General features: G+C 44.2%; 1 protein-coding gene and 1 long non-coding RNA gene across 17 annotated transcripts in view; one reads left to right on the top strand and one right to left on the bottom strand.

Annotated features, from left to right (window-relative positions):
- Window positions 1-3187: 3187 nt before the first annotated feature.
- L3MBTL1 (L3MBTL histone methyl-lysine binding protein 1) overlaps window positions 3188-24239 on the top strand; it is a 75592-nt gene continuing 54540 nt past the window's right edge. For 7 of the 14 annotated variants that reach the window (XM_056811737.1, XM_007474191.2, XM_056811735.1 and 4 more), the window contains exons 1-9: window positions 3188-3230; window positions 6314-6409; window positions 9424-9512; window positions 9622-9775; window positions 10284-10498; window positions 11295-11412; window positions 11755-11878; window positions 12331-12454; window positions 13735-13816. In XM_056811737.1, the coding sequence (XP_056667715.1) occupies window positions 9426-9512; window positions 9622-9775; window positions 10284-10498; window positions 11295-11412; window positions 11755-11878; window positions 12331-12454; window positions 13735-13816 (904 nt within the window). In that variant the 5' untranslated portion in view covers window positions 3188-3230; window positions 6314-6409; window positions 9424-9425. Of the gene's footprint in view, window positions 3231-6311; window positions 6410-9423; window positions 9513-9621; window positions 9776-10283; window positions 10499-11294; window positions 11413-11754; window positions 11879-12330; window positions 12455-13734; window positions 13817-24239 lie in introns of those variants that run through there. The other 7 variants (XM_056811740.1, XM_056811738.1, XM_056811736.1 and 4 more) reach the window with 3 other exon arrangements.
- Window positions 6405-24239, bottom strand: part of LOC130456408 (uncharacterized) — a 79192-nt gene continuing 61357 nt past the window's right edge. For all 3 annotated transcript variants that reach the window (XR_008915204.1, XR_008915205.1, XR_008915206.1), the window contains 2 exons: window positions 10675-10726; window positions 6405-7688 (listed from right to left, as the gene is read on the bottom strand). This is a non-coding gene — a long non-coding RNA (uncharacterized LOC130456408). The remainder of the gene's footprint in view (window positions 7689-10674; window positions 10727-24239) is intronic.

Below are 24239 nucleotides of genomic sequence, written 5' to 3'. Positions count from 1 at the left end.
AGAAAGAAAGAAAGAGAGAGAGAGAGAGAAAGAGAGAAAGAAAGAAAGAAAGAAAGAGAGAGAGAAAGAAAGAAAGAGAGAAAGAAAGAAAGAGAGAAAGAGAGAGAGAGAGAGAAAGAAAGAGAGAGAGAAAGAAAGAGAGAAAGAAAGAAAGAAAGAAAGAAAGAAAGAAAGAAAGAAAGAAAGAGAGAAAGAAAGAAAGAAAGAAAGAAAGAAAGAAAGAAAGAAAGAAAGAAAGAAAGAAAGGAAGGAAGGAAGGAAGGAAGGAAGGAAGGAAGGAAGGGAGAAAGAGAGTTTGGAAATATCAAGCCCAGGAAGCAACAAAGAGGCCAGTTTGGGTGGAATTTAGTCAGAACACAAATTCTGCAGAGTGAAACTTAGCAATTTGAGGGATCCTGCCCCAGCAAAATGAAATGAGGTACTATGGTCCAGTAGAATGCTAACTGCCTGCCTTTCTGGCTGAAAGAGGGTGCCGGCACTAATGCATTGACTCTGAACCAAATAATGGTTTCCAGGTCAGAAATTGACCTTTTGGATGGACATCTGAATAGAATATAAGACACTACAGGTGTTCCCTATAGTCAGCCATGAAATCAGTTCCCACTTCTGGGAACTATGAGACTGTGTCTCCTAAAGGTCTTTGGTGAGGACTGAACAAAAATATTCTCCAAGTGCCTCTCACTTTACTGGGATGTGTGTCTCTAGTATCTACTGCAATGCTTTCTTGGAGCTGGTAAATATGCAAACAGTGGAAACAGCAATCTGTTTTCTTAATCACAATGTTCTTTATTGTATAATAAATAAAAAAGTACTTCTAGTGCACATCATGAAACCAAAAGTGCTAGATTTTAGAGTCAGAGGTCCTGAGTTCAAATTCCTTCTTTGCCATTTACTATCTTTGTGGCTTGAAACATGGCGTTTAATGTCCCTGGGCATCAGTTTCCTTGTCTAGAAAATGAGAGGTTGGACGATCCCTTCCTGCTCTAAATCAATGATGAGATGATAGTGATAATGACACTGATTCTTCCCATCCTGTCTGGAAGGCCTGATTCTTATACTGATTAACAGAGAAGCTTTAATTTGAGCCATTTCCACTAACTGCTCATTATGCCAGTCCTTGGGAAACCTGGTGATCCTCTGCTGCTGGAAGCTCACCATATTGATTCTGGACTCAGTGCAGACATCCCAGTCTTAGCCCTAATTCAGAACTCCAGAACTCAAGCGATTATAGCTTTAGCTTCCCAAGAAATAAGGGCTACAGGAACAGGTTACCATGCCCAGCTATGATCCTGTTATTAAAAGGCTGCTCTCATCCAAGCTACAATAGAAAAGACTATTTGGATTGGGAATCATAGGTTCTTGCCCTAATTCTGCCATCAATATGTGACTTTAGGCAAATGCTTTCTTTAGCTTTGTTTCTCCTCCAGTCTAGCAATGGGAATAGAATTGGACTAGATGTTCTTGAAGGCATCTTCCTGCTCTGTTATCCTATAACTATCACTCATTCACTCCATAAATATCTATTGAGAACTTATGTATAAGTCAGTGTGTCTGGTACTATAGGATACACAAGGGTAAATAATGATCTCATTTCATATACCACTTTATGGATAGAAAATGCTTTTTATAAACGGACTCATTTGAAACTCACAATGATCTTTGGACAAAGGTTATTGTCTCATTTTGCAGATGTGGAAACTGAGGTTTAGTGGTGAATGGACTTGTATAAAGTCGCAAAAATGATAAGCAATAGAACTTCACTCAAACTGAAGCCTTCCTACCCCAAATCTAGTATCCTTTCTACTAAATCAGGCTCTTCCTTCACAGAACTTGAGACTCGCTGGGGAGATCAGACAGGGAGCAGGTACACAGATACAAAAAGAACAAAGGGGAAAGCCATTCTAGTCAAAGAAAGAGCTATGGAAGTCAGGTGAGGGATGGACCATTTCCAGGGAGAGAAAGCCTCATGGGGAAAGAGACTATGTCAATGTAAGTTTAAGTTATTGGCTCAGCTGGTAATTGGCCTTCCCAAAGAGGTTCCAGATTCTCAAGGGTTAGTAACGGTGGCTAACTGTGCCATTTTGCAGGGTGTTCAGGATGCTATGGCCCTGTAGGAGAAGGAAAGAGACAGCCATGCAGAGCATGGCCAAGAGAATCAGAGAGGGAAGGCCCACAAGGGTCAGAACTGGCCCAGGGGAACAGAGCAGCAGCCCCTGGGTCAGCGGATCAGCTAAGGTGAGGTCCGAGCTAGGACAAGGTGTTTTGAGTGTACTGCGGCAAGATCTGAAAAATGACAAATTTTACTTCTCCGTCTTTCCCTGTGGATGGGGGCTGGGGGGAATCCAGGGCTTCTTTCACAAAAGAAACCTTCAGATAGGTGATCCTGGAGACGGTGATCCTCTCCCACCCGTCCTGCCTTCATCCCAAGTCTTTCGCCTCCAGATTGGATACCCCCAACTTGACCCTATTAGGGTACAATTTTCAGGACCTTCCCTCTCCAGTGGAGCGTGTAGTAACAGACTCTAGAGTTAACTACTTTATCCTGGGCTTTTGAGCTGGGCAGCTTGGTTAGTCTCCTCAAGCTGGAGGGACAAGGAAGGGAAGGCCACAATCCCCTCCCCCTTCCACACCTCCCCCCAGTTATTCCTCCCTGGGTTGGGGGAATCACGGTACGTTGTCTAGCTAAATCTGGCATTGGGCGTTCGGCCTTTTCTAGTGTGGTGTAATAAGATGGGTTTGGAGCAGCCCAGACTCAGATCACCACTCTGGGCGCCTGGCCTCCGTGCACATCCAGGCGGCTGCCTCCTCTGCGCCTTAGACCACTGGCGGTCCTGGCTAGCAGGCCGTGACGCAGGTTTGGAGGCTCCTTTAACGTGCACTCCAGGTGGTCGCCCCCAGCGCCCACCCGTATTCCTAATCCGGGTTGGAATACGTTTTGCATTTTCACTAGTCTTGCCACCCGGACACCTGAACGATGCTCGTCTTCCCCACAGACCCCTTCGTTCTAATGGAAGGTTTACATTTTGCAAGCAGCCCAGGTTGGGGGCGGGGGTTCCGCGCAGCGCTGGGCCCCCGCCCCAGCTCAAGTATATTAAATATGCTTCGCTTGTCAATTTCTCGCCCGTACGTTTCTGCAGAGGAGGCGGGTCCGCCTCCCGTGCGCGCAGGCGCGCGCCCATCCTGGGAAGCCGCAGGCTCAACGTTCAGTGACCACAGGCTGGTTATTGTAGGTAAGGAATCAGATAAGAAAGTAATTTATAAACCTCTTTAAATCATCAAAATGCAGCTCGCCGAGGGGCTTCTCGGGCTCTGGGGCCTGGCTCCTTTTTTACGTATGGGGCAGGGGTTTTTGGGCAGCCCCCGCTCCGGCCTCGGCCAAGTGGACCGCCTTCCGTGGGCACGTCTTTTGCAAGGGGGGTAGGGGGGGAAGGAATGAAGATGTTCGAGAAAATCCCGGGTGGAAGTGGGTTTGGCTGCCTTGCGGAGCGGGAAGGGGGTGGGGGCTGGGCTCGTTTTTTGGCTAACCTGGGAGAGTTTATATGTAAGTGTGTGTGTGTTTTAATGCAACCAATTAAAGAGTTTTAATTAATGCAGAGGAGGAGGGGGAAGGAGAGGGCAGATTTTTCCTTTTCTGGAAAATGGGTCATTTCCTAAACTTACTTTTTTTCCCCTTTCATTAATTTATTTTTTACTGGCAAAGGAAGATGAAATCTGTGTCGGGGGGACAGGAATAAAAAGAATTCCGCCATTTTGATGTTTTAAAAAAAAGTAAAGTGGTTTCGGGATGACTACGGCTCCGCGCCAGGGCTGCAAAGGCGGGGCGGGGGCGGCGGCTCGGGGTGGGCGCGGGCTGGCGAGCCTGGAGCGGTGCCTGGGGCGCCGGCGCGGGCTTGGGAGCTGTCCCCGCTGAGTGCGCTTGGGCCGAGCCTGGCCAGGGGTGCCGGGAGCCTTCGGGAGGGGAAGTTTGCAAGGATTTACCTTTTTTTCTAGAGTGGGGGAGGGGGGAATGGAGTAGCTGATGTTTGCAGGAGAGAGGGGAGAGAAATGGGGGGAGGGGGAAGCCTAGGAGAGGACCAGATAGATGCATGCCGAGAGAGAAGAGCCAAGGTTCTGGGCCTGTCCGCAGCCAGGTTCGACCTCCCGCCCCCCATCCAAAAAAAAAAAAAAATCTTTCCCAAGCTCTCCTGGGTGCTGAGTCTTGGCCTTGGCTGAAGGGGAAGGAGAAGGTAAAGGGACCGTATTTTCCCAGTCAAATCTCGACACATGTATTTCTCCTCTGTAAGAAGATCAAAGTGAACTTAATTTTTTTCAAATCCGGACTGTCCCAGAAACCGTGGGAGCTATAGTCTCCACCTGTGTTTGGACACTGTCCTCACACTGTGGGTGCCCAAACCTACTGGGGAAGACAATTCAATTCATTAAAACATTTATTAAGCAGGTTCTGGAGGAGAAACAAAGCTTAGACAATACAGGGACACGACTATGCCTTTGGAGCTCCTATTTTCCATAATAATCACAATAGTTCCTTCAGCCTTAGAAGTCCATCATATACAATATTTCACAACAGTGGTTGAGGGAATGCTGTTATTACCATTTTACAGATGGAGAAACTGAGGCTCTCAGAGGTTGTGACTTGTAAACCATGGTCATATGTTATAAATACACAAATATGGCAGACTGGATTCAGTGGGGGTGGGGGGATACTAAATTTGGATTCAGACAGTCTGGGTTCATATCTTGGGTCTGCTGTTTTACTCTGTGACCTTGATTAGTGTCATTTAACCTCAGAGCCTTAGTTTCCACCATTGTAAAAAGAGTAGTTGGAATTGTGTGTCCCCTAAGGTCTGTTTAGCCCTGATCTATGACCTTATTAACTAGCATGCAAAATAACAGCAAATAAGATAGATAAAGGTGTGGGAGGTGCAAGCAAAATATTTCCTGAGGTTCCAGAGAATACTTCCTAGTGGAGGTGACATTTGAGTTGGGCTTTAAAGGAATTCCCAGCTTTAGAGTACTTTGGGAAAGGCCATGCTAGACTTAGAGAACTGGGAACAAGAAAATGGGAAAGTAAAGGGGAACTTCAAGTCTGGGGCTTAGAGTACCTGGGAGAAGAGAATTGTGAACTAAGGGTAGCCAACTCCACCCCATCTCACTGTTTGTAATTTTTGCATTCCTCCAGACCCAAATGTGACAATACTTCCTCCTTGAAGACTTCCCTGATTTCCTATACCCCAAGATTCTGTAATTGATTTGAATTAAAGATAAATATGAATTTGTTTTAGTGATTATTTACCGGGTCCTTACTAGGCATATCCGAATTGTTACGTGGGATCAGGCTTTAGATACCTGAACCCCTGAATTCTGTATTCTCTCTATCAGAGCTTTGATGTTTGGCAGAAAAGAGCTTACTTATTTCCTTAGATAGATGGCCCAAAGATTCTTAACTTCCTATTATTTTTCATCTGTCCTCTGAATTTATTTAAACCTAATTATGTCTTACAGCCTATCCTACCTCTTGAGATAACACATCCCATAAATTGATTCCATACTGTGGACAGTCAGGCTTCCTGTGCTTTGTCCTAAATTTGCCTCTTTCAAGTTTCTGTCAAGCCCCCTTGAAAAACCTGGGAGGTAGTGAACAAATCCATTTCTCTTCTCCCTGGCCACCCTTTCAAGGCTCTAGAGTCTTGGCTGCCCCTCCCCAATGGTAAAGGCCTGCCTCCTTTCATCTTGGATGAAAAGGCTCTATCCCTTGGATGATTCTGTTGGACATTCTCTGCTCGTTGGAAGCTCCTTTAAGGGACCTGGCTTAGTGCTGATGACCTGTGTTCCTTCTGACCCTGTTTATTAAGTCTCTTCCTTCATAAATTCCCCTTCACACACACCCCCAGTTACTTTATATATATATATATATATATATATATATATAGTCATTTTATATATATTTATTTATATATATATACAGTCATTTTATAGATGAGCACCCAGAAAAGGAAAGTCACTTCCCAGGTCACCTCCTGAGTTAGTGGCATAACTGGGATTTTAACTCAGGCCTTCTCACTCCAAACCTGGCCACTCTCTCCACTCTGCCCCCTAAGAATTTGTTTACAAAATACTTATCTAAACTGTTTTATTTAGGGAAGCAAATTACTTTTCCAGATACCCCAATACCATTTATACTTGAATGCCTTGCTAGAATGTTAGCTAGCGCCTTTTCAAAGTGCCTTAAAAATTTTTTTTTAAATCCATTCACTTCCAAAAATGAACAGTTTTCTCCCAGAGGGTGATTATTCTCCTATTCTTTCCTACACAGTGTCCCTGCTGATTGTGGCTGCTTGAGTCTGATAAGGCTCATCCCCAGGGATGCTGCTGCTGCTGCTGCTGCTTCTACTAGAATCCTAGAGACCAGGTTAGAGTTGAATCAGGAACATTCAACAGCCATGGAAAGACCTTCTTCCCTGCTGGGACCTTTGTGGCCCAAGAGCTAAGCTGCAGCTGCTTAGAGATCAGAATTAGATATAGCCAATGCAATCTATAAAGGGCTTTATACCTGTTATCTTGTTTGATCCTCATCAGACCCCTAGAAAAGCCATGTTATTAGTATCATCCCCATTTTACACATGAGAAAACTGAGGCTAAGAACGTTTTAGTGACTTGCCCAAGGAGCATCTAGAGAGCAAGTGACTGAGATAGGATTTAAATTGCAGTTTTCCTATCTCACAAGTCCAGAGCTCTATCCACTGTCCTGCCTTTCCTTTCTTGAGGAAGAAACTTCAGTCTCTTTGCATTTCTTTTGGTTTGGGGTTAGTGATTTGAGGTTGTTGGGGGTTATTTTTCATTTTTATTATTATTTTTTAATTTTAAACCCTTATCTTCCATCCAAGAATCAATACTGAGCATTGGTTCTAAGACAGAAGAACAGTCAGAGGTAGGCAATGGGGGCTAAGTGACTACCCAGGGTCATACAGCTAGAAAGTGTCTGAAGTCAAATTTGAACTCAGGACCTCCTATCTCTAGGTCTGGCTCTTAATCCACTGAGCCACCCAGTTGCCCTATTAGAGGGTTATTTTTTAACCACATATGGCAAGGCCTTGGCTTCCTATTCCTGACACTCCCTGCAGGGTGAGCTTAATTTTACTTGGCCCAAGCCATCATAGAGGCAAATATGGTCTGTTGCCATAATTGGAAACTTGTTACTCTCTTTCCAGTGTCTGTTAACTTATACTCACCTAGACAGGTATGGTTGGGGATAAAGGGATGGGGTGGGTATGGTCATTGGAAGATCTCCAAGTCAAAAGGTCTTGGCTCCAATCCTAGCTTTATCCTGTAGCCCTGAGTGGGTTACTTCATAGAAATCAGACCTAGCGTAAACATTGGTATAAGGAACTCCCAGGCAAGGAAACTCCTTCTCCCAAAACAGGTCAGTACCTTCTCTGCACCTTATAGAGTCTTTATAAGTTGTCTGGAGTACCTAAAGGTTCAGTGACTGGATGAAGGTCACACAACCAAGATGTGTCCAAGGTGAGACCCGAAAGAGCTGCTTGGCTTTGAGGCTCTCCGTCCCTTCTGCCACACTGGAATCTTCCACCTGGAGAAGGCCTCTGAGGATATCTGATCCAAAGTGCGCCTCCCTTTCCTTGTCATGCAGCCTCTTCTTGAGGATTGTCAGTGATGGAAGATGCATGGGCCTATAGAGTTAGAGTTGGAAACTCATTTAATGCAACCTCCACATTTGCTGCTTAAGGAAACAGAGCTACAATGACTCACACAAGTAGTAACATGAAGCAGCCCAGTTCTGCTGCTAAGCAGCTCTAATTGTTTAAAAAAAATTTTTTTCTTTATGTACACTTGCCTCTTTAATTTTCTTTACTGGTCCTCATTCTGACCTTTGTGACCATGTAGAACAAGTTGAATCCCTATTTGTCTTTTTTTTTTTCTTTAATAAACCCTTACCTTCTGTCTTGGAATCATTGCAGAAGAGCAGTAAGGGCTGGGCAAAGGTGGTTAAGTGACTTGCCCAGGGTCACACAGCTGAGAAGTGTCTGAGGCCACATTTGAACCCAGGACCTCCTGTCTCTAGGCCTGGTTCTCAATCCACTGAGCTACCCAGCTGCCCCCACCCTGTTTGTCTTAATAGTCCTTGAGCTAACACTATTACCCCATTTGCCTCCTATGTCTTGTCTTCTACAAGGCAAACTTTTTTTTAACTTAAATTTTGTTTTTAAAAATGTTTTTCCATGTTTACAAGATTCATTTTCTTTCTTTCTCCTTTTCCTTCCCAGAGCTGGCAAGCAATTCCACTGGCATGTACAAATGTTATCACTTGATACCTATTTCCATATTACTCATTTTTACCATAGAACTAAAACCTCAAATTATATATCCATATAAAAAAGTGATGTCATAAGTTTTCTTCTGTGTTTCTGCTCCCACAGTTCTTCCTCTGAATGTGGATAGTGTTCTTTCTCATAAGTCCCTCAGAATTGTCCTGGGTCACTGCATTGCCACTAATGGAGAAGTCCATTACATTGGATTGTGCCACAGTGTATCAGTCTCTGTGTACAATGTTCTCCTGGTTCTGCTCCTCTCGCTCTGCATCACTTCCTGGAGGTCATTCCAATCTTTTTGGAATTCCTCCACTTTATTATTCCTTTGAGCACAATAATATTCCATCACCAATAGATACCACAATTTGTTCAGCCATTCCCCAATTGAAGGGCATCCCCTCATTTTCCAATTTTTTGCCACCACAAACAGCATGGCTATGAATATTTTTGTACAAACATTTTTCCTTATTATCTCTTTGGAGTATAAACCTAGTAATAGTATGGCTGGATCAAAGGGTAGCCATTCTTTTAAAGCCCTTTGGGCATAATTCCAAATCAAGGCAAACATTTCTAATTGCTTCAACCAGTCAGTCCTTAATATAATATGGTCCTCTGCCCCTCCATCCTGATCATTCTCCTTTAGATTGGCCACAGCTCCCCAGTGTCCCTCCTAAAATGTAGTGTCCAAGCAGGGTGCTGTGTTCCTAATTCCCTGGTGGCTAAGCACACCTAGTCAGACACTTCCTGTGTCTTTGTTCCAGTAGAGGGTAATATTGAAAAGTGTTTAGTGCTTCTTTCCTAATGTGGAGGAAAGAACTCTCACTAGAGTGAGAGGAACTGAGTTGAAATCCTACCTCTCTTTTTCCTGTGTAGGACAAATCATTTAGACTCCACAATGACCTCTTAGGTCCTCTCTAGTGCTAGATCTATGCTTATAAGATAGATGGGTATGGATTCCCACCCTCTCCCTCTTTGCCAAGATTTGGGGTCTTGAAACCACTTTGAAGGCTCCCACAAACCCCTTTGCCTCCTTTCCTGATCCTTGAGCTGGATAGGACTGAGAACTAGAAAACTGGCTTGTGTGGATTTTCCCTAGGCATGCCAGGGGATCTTCTTGGGCCAGGACACCAACCGACCGAACGAGCTTTTCTTAACCCCCCGCATGCTGTAGTAAATATACCTACGGTAAGAGTCAATAGGGATGAGTCAGGCCCAGGTTTGGGGGAGCTCATTTCCTGGAGCCCGATTTCCACAGAGCTGACAGTTGCTTTTCTATTGGGGGGCTTGTGTGCAGGTGGTTGGTGGGGCCCTTCAGTGGCCCATGGATGGGAGAGTGGAGATGGAGATGTTGAGGACCCTGAAGGGCACTGCTGCTGGGGAGGTCAGCGTCCACCTGGTTGCCAACGACAGCACTGGCCACCTGCCTGCCACCACCTTCATCATCCCAGGTGCCCCTGGGCCCCAAGTCCTCAGCCAGCCAGGGGACCCATCCCTGCCTCTCCTCTGCCCTCCAACAACTCACAGCAGAGTGGAGGCTTAGAAAGAACCTCCCACTAGTCACCCAACAAGCCACACATGTCTTCTTGCATCCCTGACTCTACCTGGGACCCCAGAGCTCCTGGAAACTGGCCTCTGCCTCTGAGGTCTCCCCATCTCTACCATAAGGGCTAGGGAGCCGAGAGGCTGGCCCTGGCCTGGGATGACCAAGCTCCCCCTCTTTGAGCTCCTGGAGTCCCTGGCCTGGTCAGAAATCCCCAGGCTGTGTGTGGAGAACCTTTTCTTCCCAGACTTTGTCCAGGGGGCAAGAGGATAGTATTTCAGTCCTGTGTGACAGTCTCTCCAGCTCCCATTGCAAGGACTGTGGAGCACAGAGGAGCCGGGGCTCGGGACGACGGGTTAGGGAATGACAAGGTTCTTTGGGGGCTTGTTCACTCTCACCCTATATTCTTCTCTCAGCCAACACCACCACCATCAGCCTCCCCAGCAATACCTTAGAGATCCCGCGCTTCCCCAGGGAGTCTACCAGAGCAGGAGGATCCGAGAGGGCCCCGGGGAGCGAGCCCGTCACCGCCACGGTGCTCCCACAGCTCAGCTCGGGCCCGCCTGGCAACACCGTCCGCGTGCTAGAGTGGAAGGATGGGGCCACCTCCCTGCCTGGGAGCAACCTACGGGTCAGTCAGGATGTGAGGAAGGTATCCTCAGCATCCAGGTGGCGGGAAGCCTGGAGTCCGGGCTGAGGGAGGTGGCTAAGCTCACTATGGTGACTAAGGAATGGGGTACAGTGCAAAGAAGGCTGGCTTTGGAATCAGAGGCGCTGGGTTCAGAGCGACTCTGTGACCCTTCATACCTGTATCACAGGGCGCAGGTCACCCGAGCTCCCTGGTTTTCTGTTTCCTCATCTGTAAAATGAAAGGGTTGAGCCAGATGATTTCTAAAAGCCTTTGCAGGCCTCAGCCCATGACTGATGAACCCATGAAAGTAAAGAGAGAAAGATAAAGGAATGCTCTTCTAAATGACCCAGAAGGACTTCTAGGACATTCTCCATCGAGCCTAGCCATTCCCTCCAAATAAACCTAGTTGTTGTTTTTTTTAAGTTTTGGAAATTTTTATTTAATTTTTATTTAATTAATTTAATTTTAATTAATTGATTGATTTAATTAATCATTGATTTAGAATATTTTTCCATGGTTACAAGACTCATGTTCTTTCCCTCCCCTCTCCCAACCCCCCTCTCATAGTCGACGTGCAAGGCCTTTGATAAGCCTAGTTTCTAAATTTTGGACTCTTTTGGGGTGAGGGAGTATCTGCTAGGCCTTTTTCTCCCCATCCTACCCAAGACCCTTCCATTGCATGAAGACCCCTGGTAGGATGAAGGTGGGAGAAGGGACTTGTTAGCCCCGTTAGGCCTGGAACAAGAAGAAAGAAGAGGACCAATCCGAGCTGGCTTACCTTCCCCTCTCTCCCCAGCTGCGGATCAGTGACTATGGAACCCTGAAGGTGGTGGGGACAGACAAGATAACCGCCCAGGAGCTGCTCCGAGAAGACTCGGACCCAGACAGAGCCCCTCCAGCCCCAACAGGTGGTGGTGAGATTGCCTCCCAGAGGCAGGGGAGGGGGCTTGGCCTGGGGGCCAGAGGCGAGGACAGAGGCTCTGGCTGCCTAAGAAGGAGGCTTCTGTGGCCTGGCTGCTAAAGCCAGATTCCCTTTTCCTGGGATCCTTTGTGCTGGGCATTCCCCTGGGCTTAAATCAGCATTTCTTGGGACCAGGAAGGGGATTGGGGTGCTGAATGGAGAACTCTCCAGGTTCAGCTTCATTCCTGGAGGACAGAGGGAGACAAAGAGGCCTGTGGTGATGGGCTGAGGGACCAGGAAGGAAGGGAGAAGTTCTGGGAGACTAATCACCTCACCTCCTTTGGTCCTGATGCAGAATGCCCTCCGGGGCGCCAAGATGAGGAAACTTTGGGCCATTGCCACATGTGTGGGCGACAGAATGTATCAGGGCAAATCAGGGGTTTCTGTAGCGAGCAGTGCCATCGACAATTCAAAGAACGGTAAGAGGAATGGGGACCTGGTGGGGTTGGGGAAAGAGGCTCCCTCTTCTCGGGCTGCAGGATAAGAGAGATCCCTTGGCCTGTAGCCCCTCTTTGAGAGGGCTTTCTAGGGCCACCAGAGAACCTTTTAAACATTCAGACCATCAGCCAGAGCCCAGCTCTGCAGTTAGGATAGCAGGGCCCCTCTCTGGCCTGCATTCCCTCTCATGTGAGGACTTCCTCCTTAGAATGTAAGCTTCTCAAGCAAAGGGACAGTCTTAACTTTTGTATTTGTATCCCCAGCGCTTGGCAAATAGGGAATTCTTAAATAAATGTTTCCCATTCATTTCCTGTCAGAGATGCGCAGGGAGGCAGCCCAAGGGATGGGAATAAGGGATCTGGGGTGGGTCCCATGGAGAGAGAGAAGGCCCTCATTTCCCTCAGGTCTCCTTGTTTCTTCTTTCCTCCACCAGGTCTGTGATTGTGGAGAACTCGGGGGGCAGCACCAACACATCCGAGCTCCTGAAGCCTGTGAAGAAGAGGAAAAGGAAGGAATACCAGAGTCCCTCTGAGGAAGAATCCGAGCCTGAACCTCTGGTAAGGAGAGAGGCCTTGGGAGAGGAAGACGAGTCACCAGGGGCTGGTGGCTCACAGGGCCACAAGTGCCTATTTATTAAGTTACTTGTGGGTTTTTAAATTAATATTCAATAACTAAGTATTATATTTTAAAAGTTTTATTGGTAATAACTAAAATAAAAGAACTACCTGAACCCAGCCTGGTCATGAGAAAAAAAAGAGGAAGAGGGAGGAGCTACAGCACTTATAAAACAATAATGTGACCATGCAAACATGGAGATGCAGAAGAGATTAAAGGGAATTTTGGGAAATACTAAGGGACTTCTGGGGAATGACGCCCAAAGGTTCAAAATCTCCATTTATATATACTTATTTTTTAAATCCTGATCTTCTACCTTAGAATCAATACTATGTATTATTTCCAAGCCAGAAGAGTGGTAAGGGCTAGGCAATGGGGGTTAAGTGACTTGCCCAGGGTCACACAGCTAGGAAGTATCTGAGATCATATTTGAACCCAAGACCTATTTCTAGGCCTGATTCTCAATCCTCCTATCTTAGAATCAATATGAAGTATCAGTTCCAAGGCAGTGGAGCAGTTAAGGGCTAGGCATCTGGGGCTAAGTGACTTGCCCAGGGTCTCATAGCTAGGAAGTGTCTGAGGTCATATTGAACCCAGGACCTCCAAGACCTAGCACTTAATCCATTGAGCCACCTTCACTGCCCCTTGTTAAGATGCTTATTAAAGTCCTTTGCTGTATGTAGGGCCATGGGCTGGGGGACACAACTGAACTAGACCCATCCTAGTTGCCAGGGAGCCTGATTTGGAAAGACGATGGGGAATGGCATCCTCTGGGTCCATGGGCTCATCTAAGCCTCAGTAGCCACAAGGTCTGTAGGAAAAGGACATGAAGGGCCTGGAGAGCAATGGCTGCTCAGTCACATCCTCGTCCTGGAGGGGGGAGAGAAGTGAGTGTGGGAGACACTTGCACTGTGGTTTGAGGGTTCTGAGGGCTGGAGTTCAGGTGAAGGGGATGGGAACGGCCTGGGGAAGAGGGGTGAACATTGTTGAGTTTGTTCCCATGGGAGCCACTAGGAGCCTGGTCTGAGCCCAGCACACTGAGTGTGTTTGGGACCTCAGTTTTCCATCTGTGACTGCCCACTTGGGAGGACTCTCTGGATGGAAAAGGGGGTGCCTGTCTGGAAGAGCAACCAGAGGCCTTTGCTGGCAAATCTCCCTTGGAGCCGAGGCTCCTTTCTGGGCAGGTGGCCTGGAAGAGAGGGAACGGGCTTGTCTTCCACAGGAGAAGCAAGAAGAACGGAAGAGCCTGGAAGCTGAGCCTAACGCTGACACCCCCGAGAGTGAGGAATGGAGTAGCCAGCCTGGTATGGTACCTGTGTGTGTGGGAGCAGTGAGGTCACCGGGGTGCTGCTGTGTCCGTACTGTCAGTCTGTAGATAAAAATATTTGTCCTAAATGTAGAGTAGATTTATTTATTGTGAAACTATGCAGGGCTGCAGAGCCTTAGCTAGGTAGCACCATGGATAGAGCACTGGGCATGGAGTCAACAAGACTTGAGTTCAAATTCAGCTTCTGACCTGTCCTAACAATGTGACCATGGGCAAGTTATTTAACCTCTGTCTGCCTCAGTTTCCTCAAGCAGGGATAATATATGGAGATAATAATGACAACTATGTCCTAGTTGTATGGGATTTTTTTTTTTTAAATAAAAGCCTTACCTTCTGTCTTAGAACTGAAACCAAGTATCTTTTCCAAGGCAGAAGAGCAGTAAGGGCTAGGCCAGGATCACACAGCTAGGAAGTGTCTGAGGTCATATTTGAATCCAGGACCTCCCACCTCCAGACCTGATGCTCCATCCACTGCGCCACCTAGCTGCCCCTTCAACAAGCGTTTTTTAAGTGCTGACTTTGTACCAGATGCTGGGATACAAAGAAAGGTAAAAGACAGTCTCTGCCCTCAAGAAGCTTACAGTCTAATGGGGAAACAACATGTAAATAAGGTCCAGAGATGGTATATACAGAATAAATGAAGGTAATCTGAACAGGGGAAGAAGGAACGTTTAATGTTTGTTCAATTTTTAGAATTATCAAGTCCTAAGTAAGAAGTAGAAAGTCTTAGGGTCATTGGTAGTATCTTCATCATGGCGGCTAGATTGATGGTGGGGACTTCAAGGGAGGGGCACTTTGGGAAGTGAAATAACTGGTAAAGGAGATGATATCTGAGGATAGAATCTAGATTTTTTTCCCCATAGCTTAAACCATTAGGAATGATATGGATGTTTGGCCAGGATTAGAGTATTCCCAATGGAGCCAATAAAGCATATATTTGAAAATGGAAAAAAAAGAGATTACATTATATAGTATATATATATGTATGGATATGTAATCTGCTAAGCTATACTAGAATTAGTATAACAAAGGAAAAAATATCTACAGAGAACCATAATTTGTGGTAAATAATATTTGGACAGAAGTTAGCACTAAAACATCTGGTCTTAGATATCTGTGGAAAAACTATGGATAATAAATATGGAAAACTAGAAAAATTCATACAAGGAGGCAAATTCAATCTTCTAGGTGTCATTGCAGTTTGGTGGGATAGGTTTCATGATTTGAATATGGCTCTGTAGAGGTATATTTGATTCATTTGAAACAGAAAACAGAAGAGAAAAATAGTGTTAGGATGACCTCCTGGTCCTCCAAGGCTGTCAGCAGTAGCCATGTCTGTGCTGACTGTCCATACCTACTGATTCCACCCTCTGTATTCCCTCTCCAAGGTCCTTAACATAATGAGGAATACATCTTTAAGCCCTCGTTCTCATACACTGGCCATTCCCCTTGCTTTCACCCACAAAAGTTCACTAATTTAGTAAGCAGTTTAATTGAAGTAGAAAAAAGAACACCAAAAACAGAAATGCTATTCACTTAAAACATAGATGACATGTTCATTCTATTAAATAACGTGTCCAGCTCTTTCTGGCATAAAATTCAGGTTAGTACCTATTTCTTCCCCAGCCCTAGTCTTCATTTCTAACATATAGGAAACAGTATCTGGCCTAAATATCTCAGCTCCCAGATGCAGCACAAGGTGTGGGAAGTCACTGAGTTTTGACTTGCCATAAGTACAGAAGCTTGAAATCTAGCAGATACCTTGCCTTTTTGCTGAGACTTCGGCCATTTGTTAGTCATTCAGGTACATGAAAGGCTATTTAAGCCTTTATTTGATGCCAGGGAATACCTGTGCTAGCAAACAGTAGCTTGCCTATTCTGTCTCTCTGTTTCTAATTCATAGGGCCAATAACCTGGAATAAACTAGACCTGAAAAGAAGGAGCCTTAGAAGTCATGATGATCCAGTTCAGCAACAGCAAGATGGCTCATTGGATTGAGAGCCAGGTCTAGTTATGGGAAGTCTTGGATTCAGATCTGGTCTCAGACACTTCCTAGTTGTGTGGCTGTGGGCAAGTCTCTTAAGCTCCATTGCCTAGCCCTTACCACTCTTCAGTTTTGGGACTAATACACTATATTGATTCTAAGATGAAAAGAAAGGATTAAAAAAAGTCATCCAGTCTAACCCCCTCATTTTATGAATGAGGAACCACCACAAGCTCAAGCTGGAGCAATTTGCCCAAACTCACACAGTTAAGAAAGTGGCAGAACTAAGATTGGAACTTGGATTCTGTAACTCCCAAATTCAATGTTGTTTTCCACTTTCATGTTTTTTATTTTCTGGTATTTGAGTATTTATCTACCCTTGAAGCCTATCTTCATTGGAAAATGTTGATATTTAAAGGTTTCTAAGATTACCAGGACCAGTAGAATTTTTCTTTTGGCTTGGAACCTGTGGTATATGTGGCCACGTCTCTCTTCTCTCCACCTTATAAAGTCCATTCATGATCCTGCACTCAATGTTGGCGCCAGTCATCTACTTTCCTTACAGATAGAAAGCAAATTAGGCAGAGGAAGTTATGTCAGTGAGCCTTTATTCAGCATCTACTATGTTGCAGACACTGCTAAGATAGAAAAAAAAAGGCAAAAGACAGACCCTGCCCTCCAGATTTCAGTCTAATAGGCAGTGGCCTGACAAAGGGCTAAACTACCTTCTCTTATAGTCTTTTCCCTGCTTTCAATGAAAAAATTATAGTTTCTACAAATTTCCTGGAATACATTTGAGACATCTATAAATATACATTATAAGCATTTATCAATTACATGTTGTTAGCATTTCTAGAACTATATTAAATAATAGTGAAAAGAGTAGGCATCCTTGCTTCCCTCCTATGTTTATTTTTAAAAAGTTCTAGTGTGTCCCTATTGCATATGATGCTTGCTTTTGGTTTTAGATTTTTTAGTGATATTTTAAAAGGTCCTTTGTCTCTACTTTGTAGGATTTTTAGCATAAATGAGTGTTGTACTTTGTCAAAGACCTTTTCTATACCTATGGAGATAGTCATGATTCTTTATGGGGTCCAACCACTCTTTGGAACTATTCTGTTGACTGACATGTAATCCAATCTTCTTTCTTCTTGGTTTAGTAGCTAATAATAATTGATGACATTTATATAACACACATATACACATATATTATTATTATCATTATTATCTCATTCTTTCTTCATAACAATCTTGGGAGGTAGGTCTATTATCATCCCTATTTTACAAATGAGAAACTGGGACTAAGAGAGGTTAAGTCACACAGCTAGCAAGTATCAAAAGCAGAATTCCAACTCAGGTCTCCCTGACTCTAAAGTACTTTATCCATTGTGACACCGATCTGCCTTGATATGGGGAAGCTTTCTATGGGTCTTAAATCTTGATTTCTTAATTACCTTTATTATCTTAATTATCTTAATTTCTTAATTAATTAAATACCCCTTATTGAAGTACACAAAAGGGAACTTGAGATTTCTCACCATCAGAAATGTTCTGAGTTGAGGCCTCCTTCAGCCAAGTTGGGCTTATTTCTTCTCCATCTTCTGAGATTCCAAAGCTCAGGTCAATAGGCAACTGACATATACAAATATCAATAGGTAGCTAAGAAATGCTGAATGTTGACTCCACTGAGACTTTTGCTTGGGCCTCCGTCCCCAGCACACATCTCTGTACCTGTACATAGACCTCTGTATCTTGTTCACAGATTTTTGGATAGTAACCAAGGCCTAGAACAGCCTTTAGCTCTTGAAGATTTTTTGGACATAGCCAGCTAATGAGTGGTTCCATCTAATGTGGGTCAGAATTCACTCCGTGGGGAGGATACCAGGTGACCCATGTTTTTGACAGAAGGTGCAAGCTGATTTTTGTTCGTTGATAGCTTCAGGCCAACATCTTCCAGCCAATGTGACACTTTGGTCCCATTTTTTTCCCATTATTCCAAAAATCTTCCCAAAGAGAATGCTATCCTCTGGGAAGTATCTTCAAGTAGGTCATGTTCTCAACTATCTTCTCCACAAGTTATTGAAAAGTGGTTGGGGCAGTGAGATGGTACAGTGGATTAAGAGCCAGTCCTGGTGTTGGGAAGACCTGGATTCAAATTTGGCCTCAGATATCTTCTAGCTGGGTGACCCCGTGCAAATCACTTAAACCCAATTGCCTAACCCTTACTGCTCTTTTGTCTTAGAGTTAATGCTAAGACAGAAGGTAAATTTTTTTAAAAAGAGAGAGAGAGAAGTGGTCAATAATTTAAAAATTCCTGGGGACATATGCTCAAATGAAAAAAGTCTTATTATCCATATAATAGCTGTCTTCTACCATTGTGATCTAATAATACATCCTTTGCCCATAGCTAAAAACCAGTGGCTTAAGGTATCTTAAATTTATGGCATTGCATACCAGTCCAGTTTGCTTCTCTGATTCCAAAGTCCAGGAGTCAGGGAAACTAGCTGGCTCAGTGGATTGAGAGGCCTAGAGAGAGGAAGTCCTAGGTTCAAATGTGACCTCAGTCACTTCCTAGTTGTGTGACTCTTGGCAAGTCACTTAGCCCCCATTGTCCAGCTCTTGCTGCTCTTCTGCCTTAGAAATGATACTTAGTATCAATTCTAGGACAAAAGGGAAGAATTTAAAAAAGGAGGACCAGGAATTTACACATCTGGATCTCCCCAGACTTCTTCTGTGCCACCATGTTGGAAGAAGCATATGAATTACAGGACTCTAGTGATGCAGTTGACTAACATGCTATTGATGACCATGGTCAGGCAACCTTCTGAGATGGCTCTTGGAAGAATAAATTAGGATCTGTGCTCCAGGAGCATACACCACATTCTACTCCTGAAATGAGAACACACCATGCTCTTTCTTCCTCAAATAATCCCCTTACTCCTCAGGCCCTGAAGAGTCATCAAAATCAGATTCCCCAGGATGCACTGCTGCCGAGGTGAAGGGGACCCATGGATTGTCAGCTCTTTACTAGTATTCTTCAGTTAATATTTGAATGTGCTATAGTTGGCTTTAAAAAAAAAACACCTTACCTCCTCTCTAGAGTATTGGTTCCAAGTCAGATCAGGAAAGACTAGGTAATAGGGGTTGTGACTTGCCGTGGCCAGATTTGAACCCTGGACCTCTAATTTCTAGGCCTGGCTCTTGACCCACTGAGCCACCTACCTGCCACCTGCTATAACATTTTGGAAATGTTCACCACATCAGAACATACCAGAGCCAAGATGTCCACCTTCTTGGTGACACCTGTGACTTAGTAACCTTCAGATTCCTATTAGTCTGTTCCAAATAGGGATAATCCTTCTCACTTGGCCCACAGGGGAATAACTCCTCCATAGGCTATTGCAGCAATGTTTGCTATGTTGCAAATGTCCATCGTTAATTAAATGACATGCTTCATTTGGAATCCACTCGTTAGCCCAGCAGGATGCTCTCTGTCGTCTGTCATCTCAAGCACTACTGAATTAAGTCATAAGATCATAGAGTTAGAGCTGGAAGTGAGTACGTCCCCTTCATCATACAGCTGAGGAAGATGAAGCACTTGTTGAAGTCCAACATCCCATCTACGAGGAATGAACTCAGAGATGGCCTTGGGGAAACTCTCCTGGGTTCTTTGGGATCTGGGTAGCACCCTGTTCCCAACTCCATTGCCATTTCATCAGCTTCTGCTAAATCAGGGCTTCATTTGTCCCTTGAGTGAATTCAGCTTGCTCATGTCCGTCTAGATGAGAGATGTCAAACTCAGGCTCTCGGGTAGCCTCCAGAACTTCCAGGGCAGAATCATATTAAAATGTAATTGAGAGGAGCAGCTAGGTGGCTCAGTGGATTGAGAGTCAGACCCAGAGATGGGAGGTCCTGGGTTCAAATTTGACCTCAGACACTTCCTAGCTGTGTGACCCTGGGCAAGTCACTTAACCCCCATTGCCCAGCCTTTACCACTCTTCTGCCTTAGAACCAATACCCAGTATTGATTCTAAAATGGAAGGTAAAGATTAAAAAAAAATTTAAATATAATTGAGAGGGGCAGCTAGGTGGCACATTAGAGAGAGTGCCAGGAAGGGCTGGGTTCAAATCTGAACTCAGACATTTTCTAGCTGTGTGAACCAGAACAAGTCATTTAATCCTGTTTGCCTAGCTTTTATTCTTCTTAGAGTTGTTACTCGGACACAAAGTAAGGTTTAAAAAATATAATTGGAAAGCGTTTATCAAAATAAATTAATTAAATACAATCTGACCTAGATAATGCTAATTCGTGGTTTTCGAAGTCAGTGTGCTGTGAGCAGAGATCCTTTTCTATCTGAGTTTGTCAGCGTAGAAGGATACAGTTCTGCTTGCCTTCAGTAGCACCTGGCTTCTTGCTAGTGGTCCATCTTCAGACAGACTGCCGTGTCCTCTGTCCCCTCCACCCTTTGCTCTTACAGGACAGGGTATTCTACTCCTCATTCTGTGGATCAGCAGACTGCCTGTGTACATGTGCCTTGTAGCTGGGTGATGGGGGTGGACCTTCACTTGGCCTCCAGGGCTTGTACAGTAGAAGGTGTTTTTGAGCCAGTTGAAGGTATTTTTCTTCATTGTAGACCTTTTTCACCATTCTCTGACTTCTCTTCCTTCTAATCTCTGCAGCCTCTGGTCACATGTAATCGCTCTTTTCCTTCAGGGCAAACTGGGTGCATTGATCAATTCTCACCCATCAGGTGAGAGTACACTTGAGTCAGACTGACAGCATCCACCTTTCTGGTCTTTTACTCCCAGTTCCCAGAGCAGCCTGTCCATCAATAGCACAATGTCTAAGGCTTGTGTTGTTAGGTATTAATGAACTGGCCATAGGCTTCCTAACAGGGTCACTGCTACACCAAATTGCCTTTCTAATCTTTGCAAGGGTTCCAGTGTTGTGGCCTATGATTCAGACTTAGTATGAGATCAAATTCTGGACCCCTGAGACTTTCCATTAGTCTCATCCACATCCGTCCCCTGTGGGCACTACAATATCTCACTGATTTATCTAATCCAGGCCTCAGATGATTCCTCCTCAGGTAGGTGTGGGGTTTCCCCTAAGAAGCCTCTTAGCTTAGAGGTAGTGAGCAGCACCAGTAAGCCTACCATCTAATCTCCATTTCTGACTGCTATGAATAGAGGTGTCAGTCTTCCCAACCCTCACCCTACCCCAGAAAGCATTACAGTTTTATCTACAGACAATCCTTCTCTTCCCACAGGTTTCAGACTTTTAAGCAACTTCCTATCCTCAGTGGAAGACCTAGTGATACCTAGGTATTTCCAACAAGCTCTCTCTCCAGGGATGCTGGAATGCATCACTATTTCCACTAATTTATAGAACACAGACAGCATTTTATCTGCATCCATACACCCTTTAATAAGTCTTCCTCTTCTCTCTCAGTTGTTCACAGAACCATATATGCTGCTTTCAGGGCCTTTGTGTCAGCAGCATCAATCGGGTACCCCTAAAACTAAGGCTTTTGCCAACATTCTAAGAATATTACAACCATTCTGCTGGTATCTCTGCTTAAATCACACAGAGTACTGTGATCAATGGGAATACTTGTTCACACATCCATGTAAGTAACAAGCAATGCATCACAATAATAGTATGAAATTAAAAACAAAAGTATAAAAGAAGAGACAAATGAAATAGCTGTTCTTTTAAGGAATGGAGTCCCTATAGCAGTGATGGCAAATCTTTTAGAGACAGAGTACCAGGCACGCCCCCCAAGACCAAGTGCTGTGCCCCTCCCCACCATGAGTGCCAAGCATGCCATGCCCACCACATACACACACAAATGGGAAGGAAGAAAGCACTCCTATTGGGCTGATAGGTGGAAGGCTGGGTGAAGTGACAAACAGCCTCAGCAAGTGTTGACAAGAGGAGGGGAGTGGCCCAAGTGCTCTGCTCCCCTCAAGCTCTGCCACCTGTGAGCCACCCAACTCTGTGTGCGCCCATTGGGCTGCTAGGCAGAGGGGCAGGGGATGTGAAAAAAATATCATTAGGCCTGGTGGAGAGGGGGAGGGGAGCAGCTCTACCTGAGTCACTCTGCCTTTCTAGTAACAGAACTCTGGGAATGGGTTGGGGAGGAAGGTGGCTGCATGCCCACAGTGTAGCAGTTAAAATTTAATTTATCTCCTAGAAGTATTATATTTTATGAGGTTTATTAAAGATTAAGAATTTAAGAAAGTACAAGAAAGCACGTGCCTAGGAGGGCGGAAAGGCCCATTCAATTTCACTTACGTCATGAGAGACACGTCTGCTTGGAAGCGGAAGTAGGAAGAGCGCTTAGCAGGCTTTTAAAGCCAGTTAAATAGAAATTTTGATCTCGCCCAGGTGAGGATCTCAGTGAGATTACAAAGCATTCTGGGAAGTGGCCAAGGACTTCTGGGGATTGAAGTCCGGGGTTCAAATCTCCATTTTTATAACAGGGAGCACTCTGTGTATCATCTTTGGCACCCATGCCACAGGTTCATCATCACTGCCCTATAGTAACAAGAAAATTTTCAAATTATCAGTGAGGCCTGGAAATTAGGAAAAAGAAAGCACCAAAAAATTGTTTTAGTCAAATGGGAATAACCCGAAGCTGTACCAAACAGATTTTGAAAGAAAAAACAAAACAAAACTTTTTTTTAATATGGTTTAAAGAGAATAAATGAGGAAATTGGTGAAGCTCGGTGGATAGAGAATCAGGCCTTGGAGTTGGGAGGGCCTGGATTCAAATACTAACTAGCTGTGTGACCTTGGGCAAGTCACTCAACCCCTATTGCCTAGATCTTAGAATTGATACTAATACTCCTCTTAGAATCTTAGAATTGATACTAATATAGAAAGTTATGGATTTAGGGGGAAAAAAAGATAAATCCAATGAACTCTCATATATAAATCACTAGATGGTGCTGTGGGAGTGTACAGTCCATTATTTTACCCATCTTCATTAGATAGTAAGCCCTTACTAAGCACCTGGCACTGTGCTAAGATATAAAAGATGATTCCTGTCTTCAAGGAGCTCATAGTCTAATGGAGGAGACAACATGCAAACAACTGGACAAACAGACAATCAACAGAAGGAATGCACTAGAATTAAGGGGAATTGAGAAGGCTTTTGAGAAGGTAGGGGTTTAAGCTGGGGCTTGAAAAAAACCAGGAGACAGATAAAGAAGGAGAACATTCCAGGAGTGGAGAACAGCCAAAGAAAATGCCCAGAGATGAAGCATCTTGTGCGAGGCCAGAGGAAGAAGAACAGTGGAGGACATTTGAATAAGGATCAGTTGAGAGAGAAATAGAAGTGATATTGTTGCTGGTATGGATTATAGATCACTTAGACTGAAGGAGGAAATCATTGTTTTTTGTTTTTTGTTTTGCTTTTTTTTAAAAATATTTTTATTTTTAAATATTTTTCCCTGTTTCCATGATTCATTTTCTTTCCCTCTCCCCTCCCAGAACTGATAAGCAATTCCACTGGGTTGTACAAATGTTGTCACTTGATACCTATTTCCATATTATTCATCTTTGCTATAGAGCAATCTTTTAAAGCCAAAACCCCAAATCATATATCCATATATGCATGTGATAAGTGATATCATATACATATACATACATATTTTTGCATTTCTACTCCCACAGTTCCTTCTCTCAGTGTGGTTAGCATTCTTTCCCATAAGTCCTTCAGGAGAGTCCTGGTTTGTTGCATTGCTACTAGTAGCAAAGTCCATTACATTGTGTTGTTCTATAATGTTTCAGTTACTGTTTACAATGTTCCTCTGGTTCTTCTCATTTCACTCTGCATCAATTCCTAGAGGTCATTCCAGTTCCCATGGAATTACTCCAGTTCATCATTCCTTACAGCACAATAGTATTCCATCACCATCATATATCACAATTTGTTCAGCCATTCCCCAATCGAGGAATAGCCTGAAAGTTGGAAATAGTTAAGTACAGAGAATGGATTACAAACTTGGTAAATGGAGGCACAATATAGCAATGATTCAATAGGTGTACATATATCACATATTAATAAATGTGTATATACACAGAGAAAGTAATGGTGGGAACTTATTTCAACTATCTGGCCATCTAAGGAGACTGTGCCAAAAATATGGTATCTGACAATTTTTTTCCTTTCCTTAATGATAACTTAATTCTTCAAATGAAGATTCTACTAAATGAAAAGAACAAAAAAAGAGCAGTTTAAATTATTGGAGGGATAAAGAAGGACTTAAAAGATCTGTGATAGTTGCTTAGGATGGGTGGGTCATGACAAAGGACAAGGGTAAGAAGAGCCAACTTCTGAAACTTTATTTTGCTTCTCTTTTCCCTGTTGAGGAGAATTATTTTCAGGCCAGGAAATATTGGGGAGCA

Source organism: Monodelphis domestica, chromosome 1, assembly GCF_027887165.1.
Source record: "Monodelphis domestica isolate mMonDom1 chromosome 1, mMonDom1.pri, whole genome shotgun sequence".
NCBI classification, from domain to species: Eukaryota; Metazoa; Chordata; class Mammalia; order Didelphimorphia; family Didelphidae; genus Monodelphis; species Monodelphis domestica.
The sequence above is the reverse complement of the archived record's forward strand: the minus strand, read 5'-3'. Positions and strand labels throughout refer to the sequence as shown.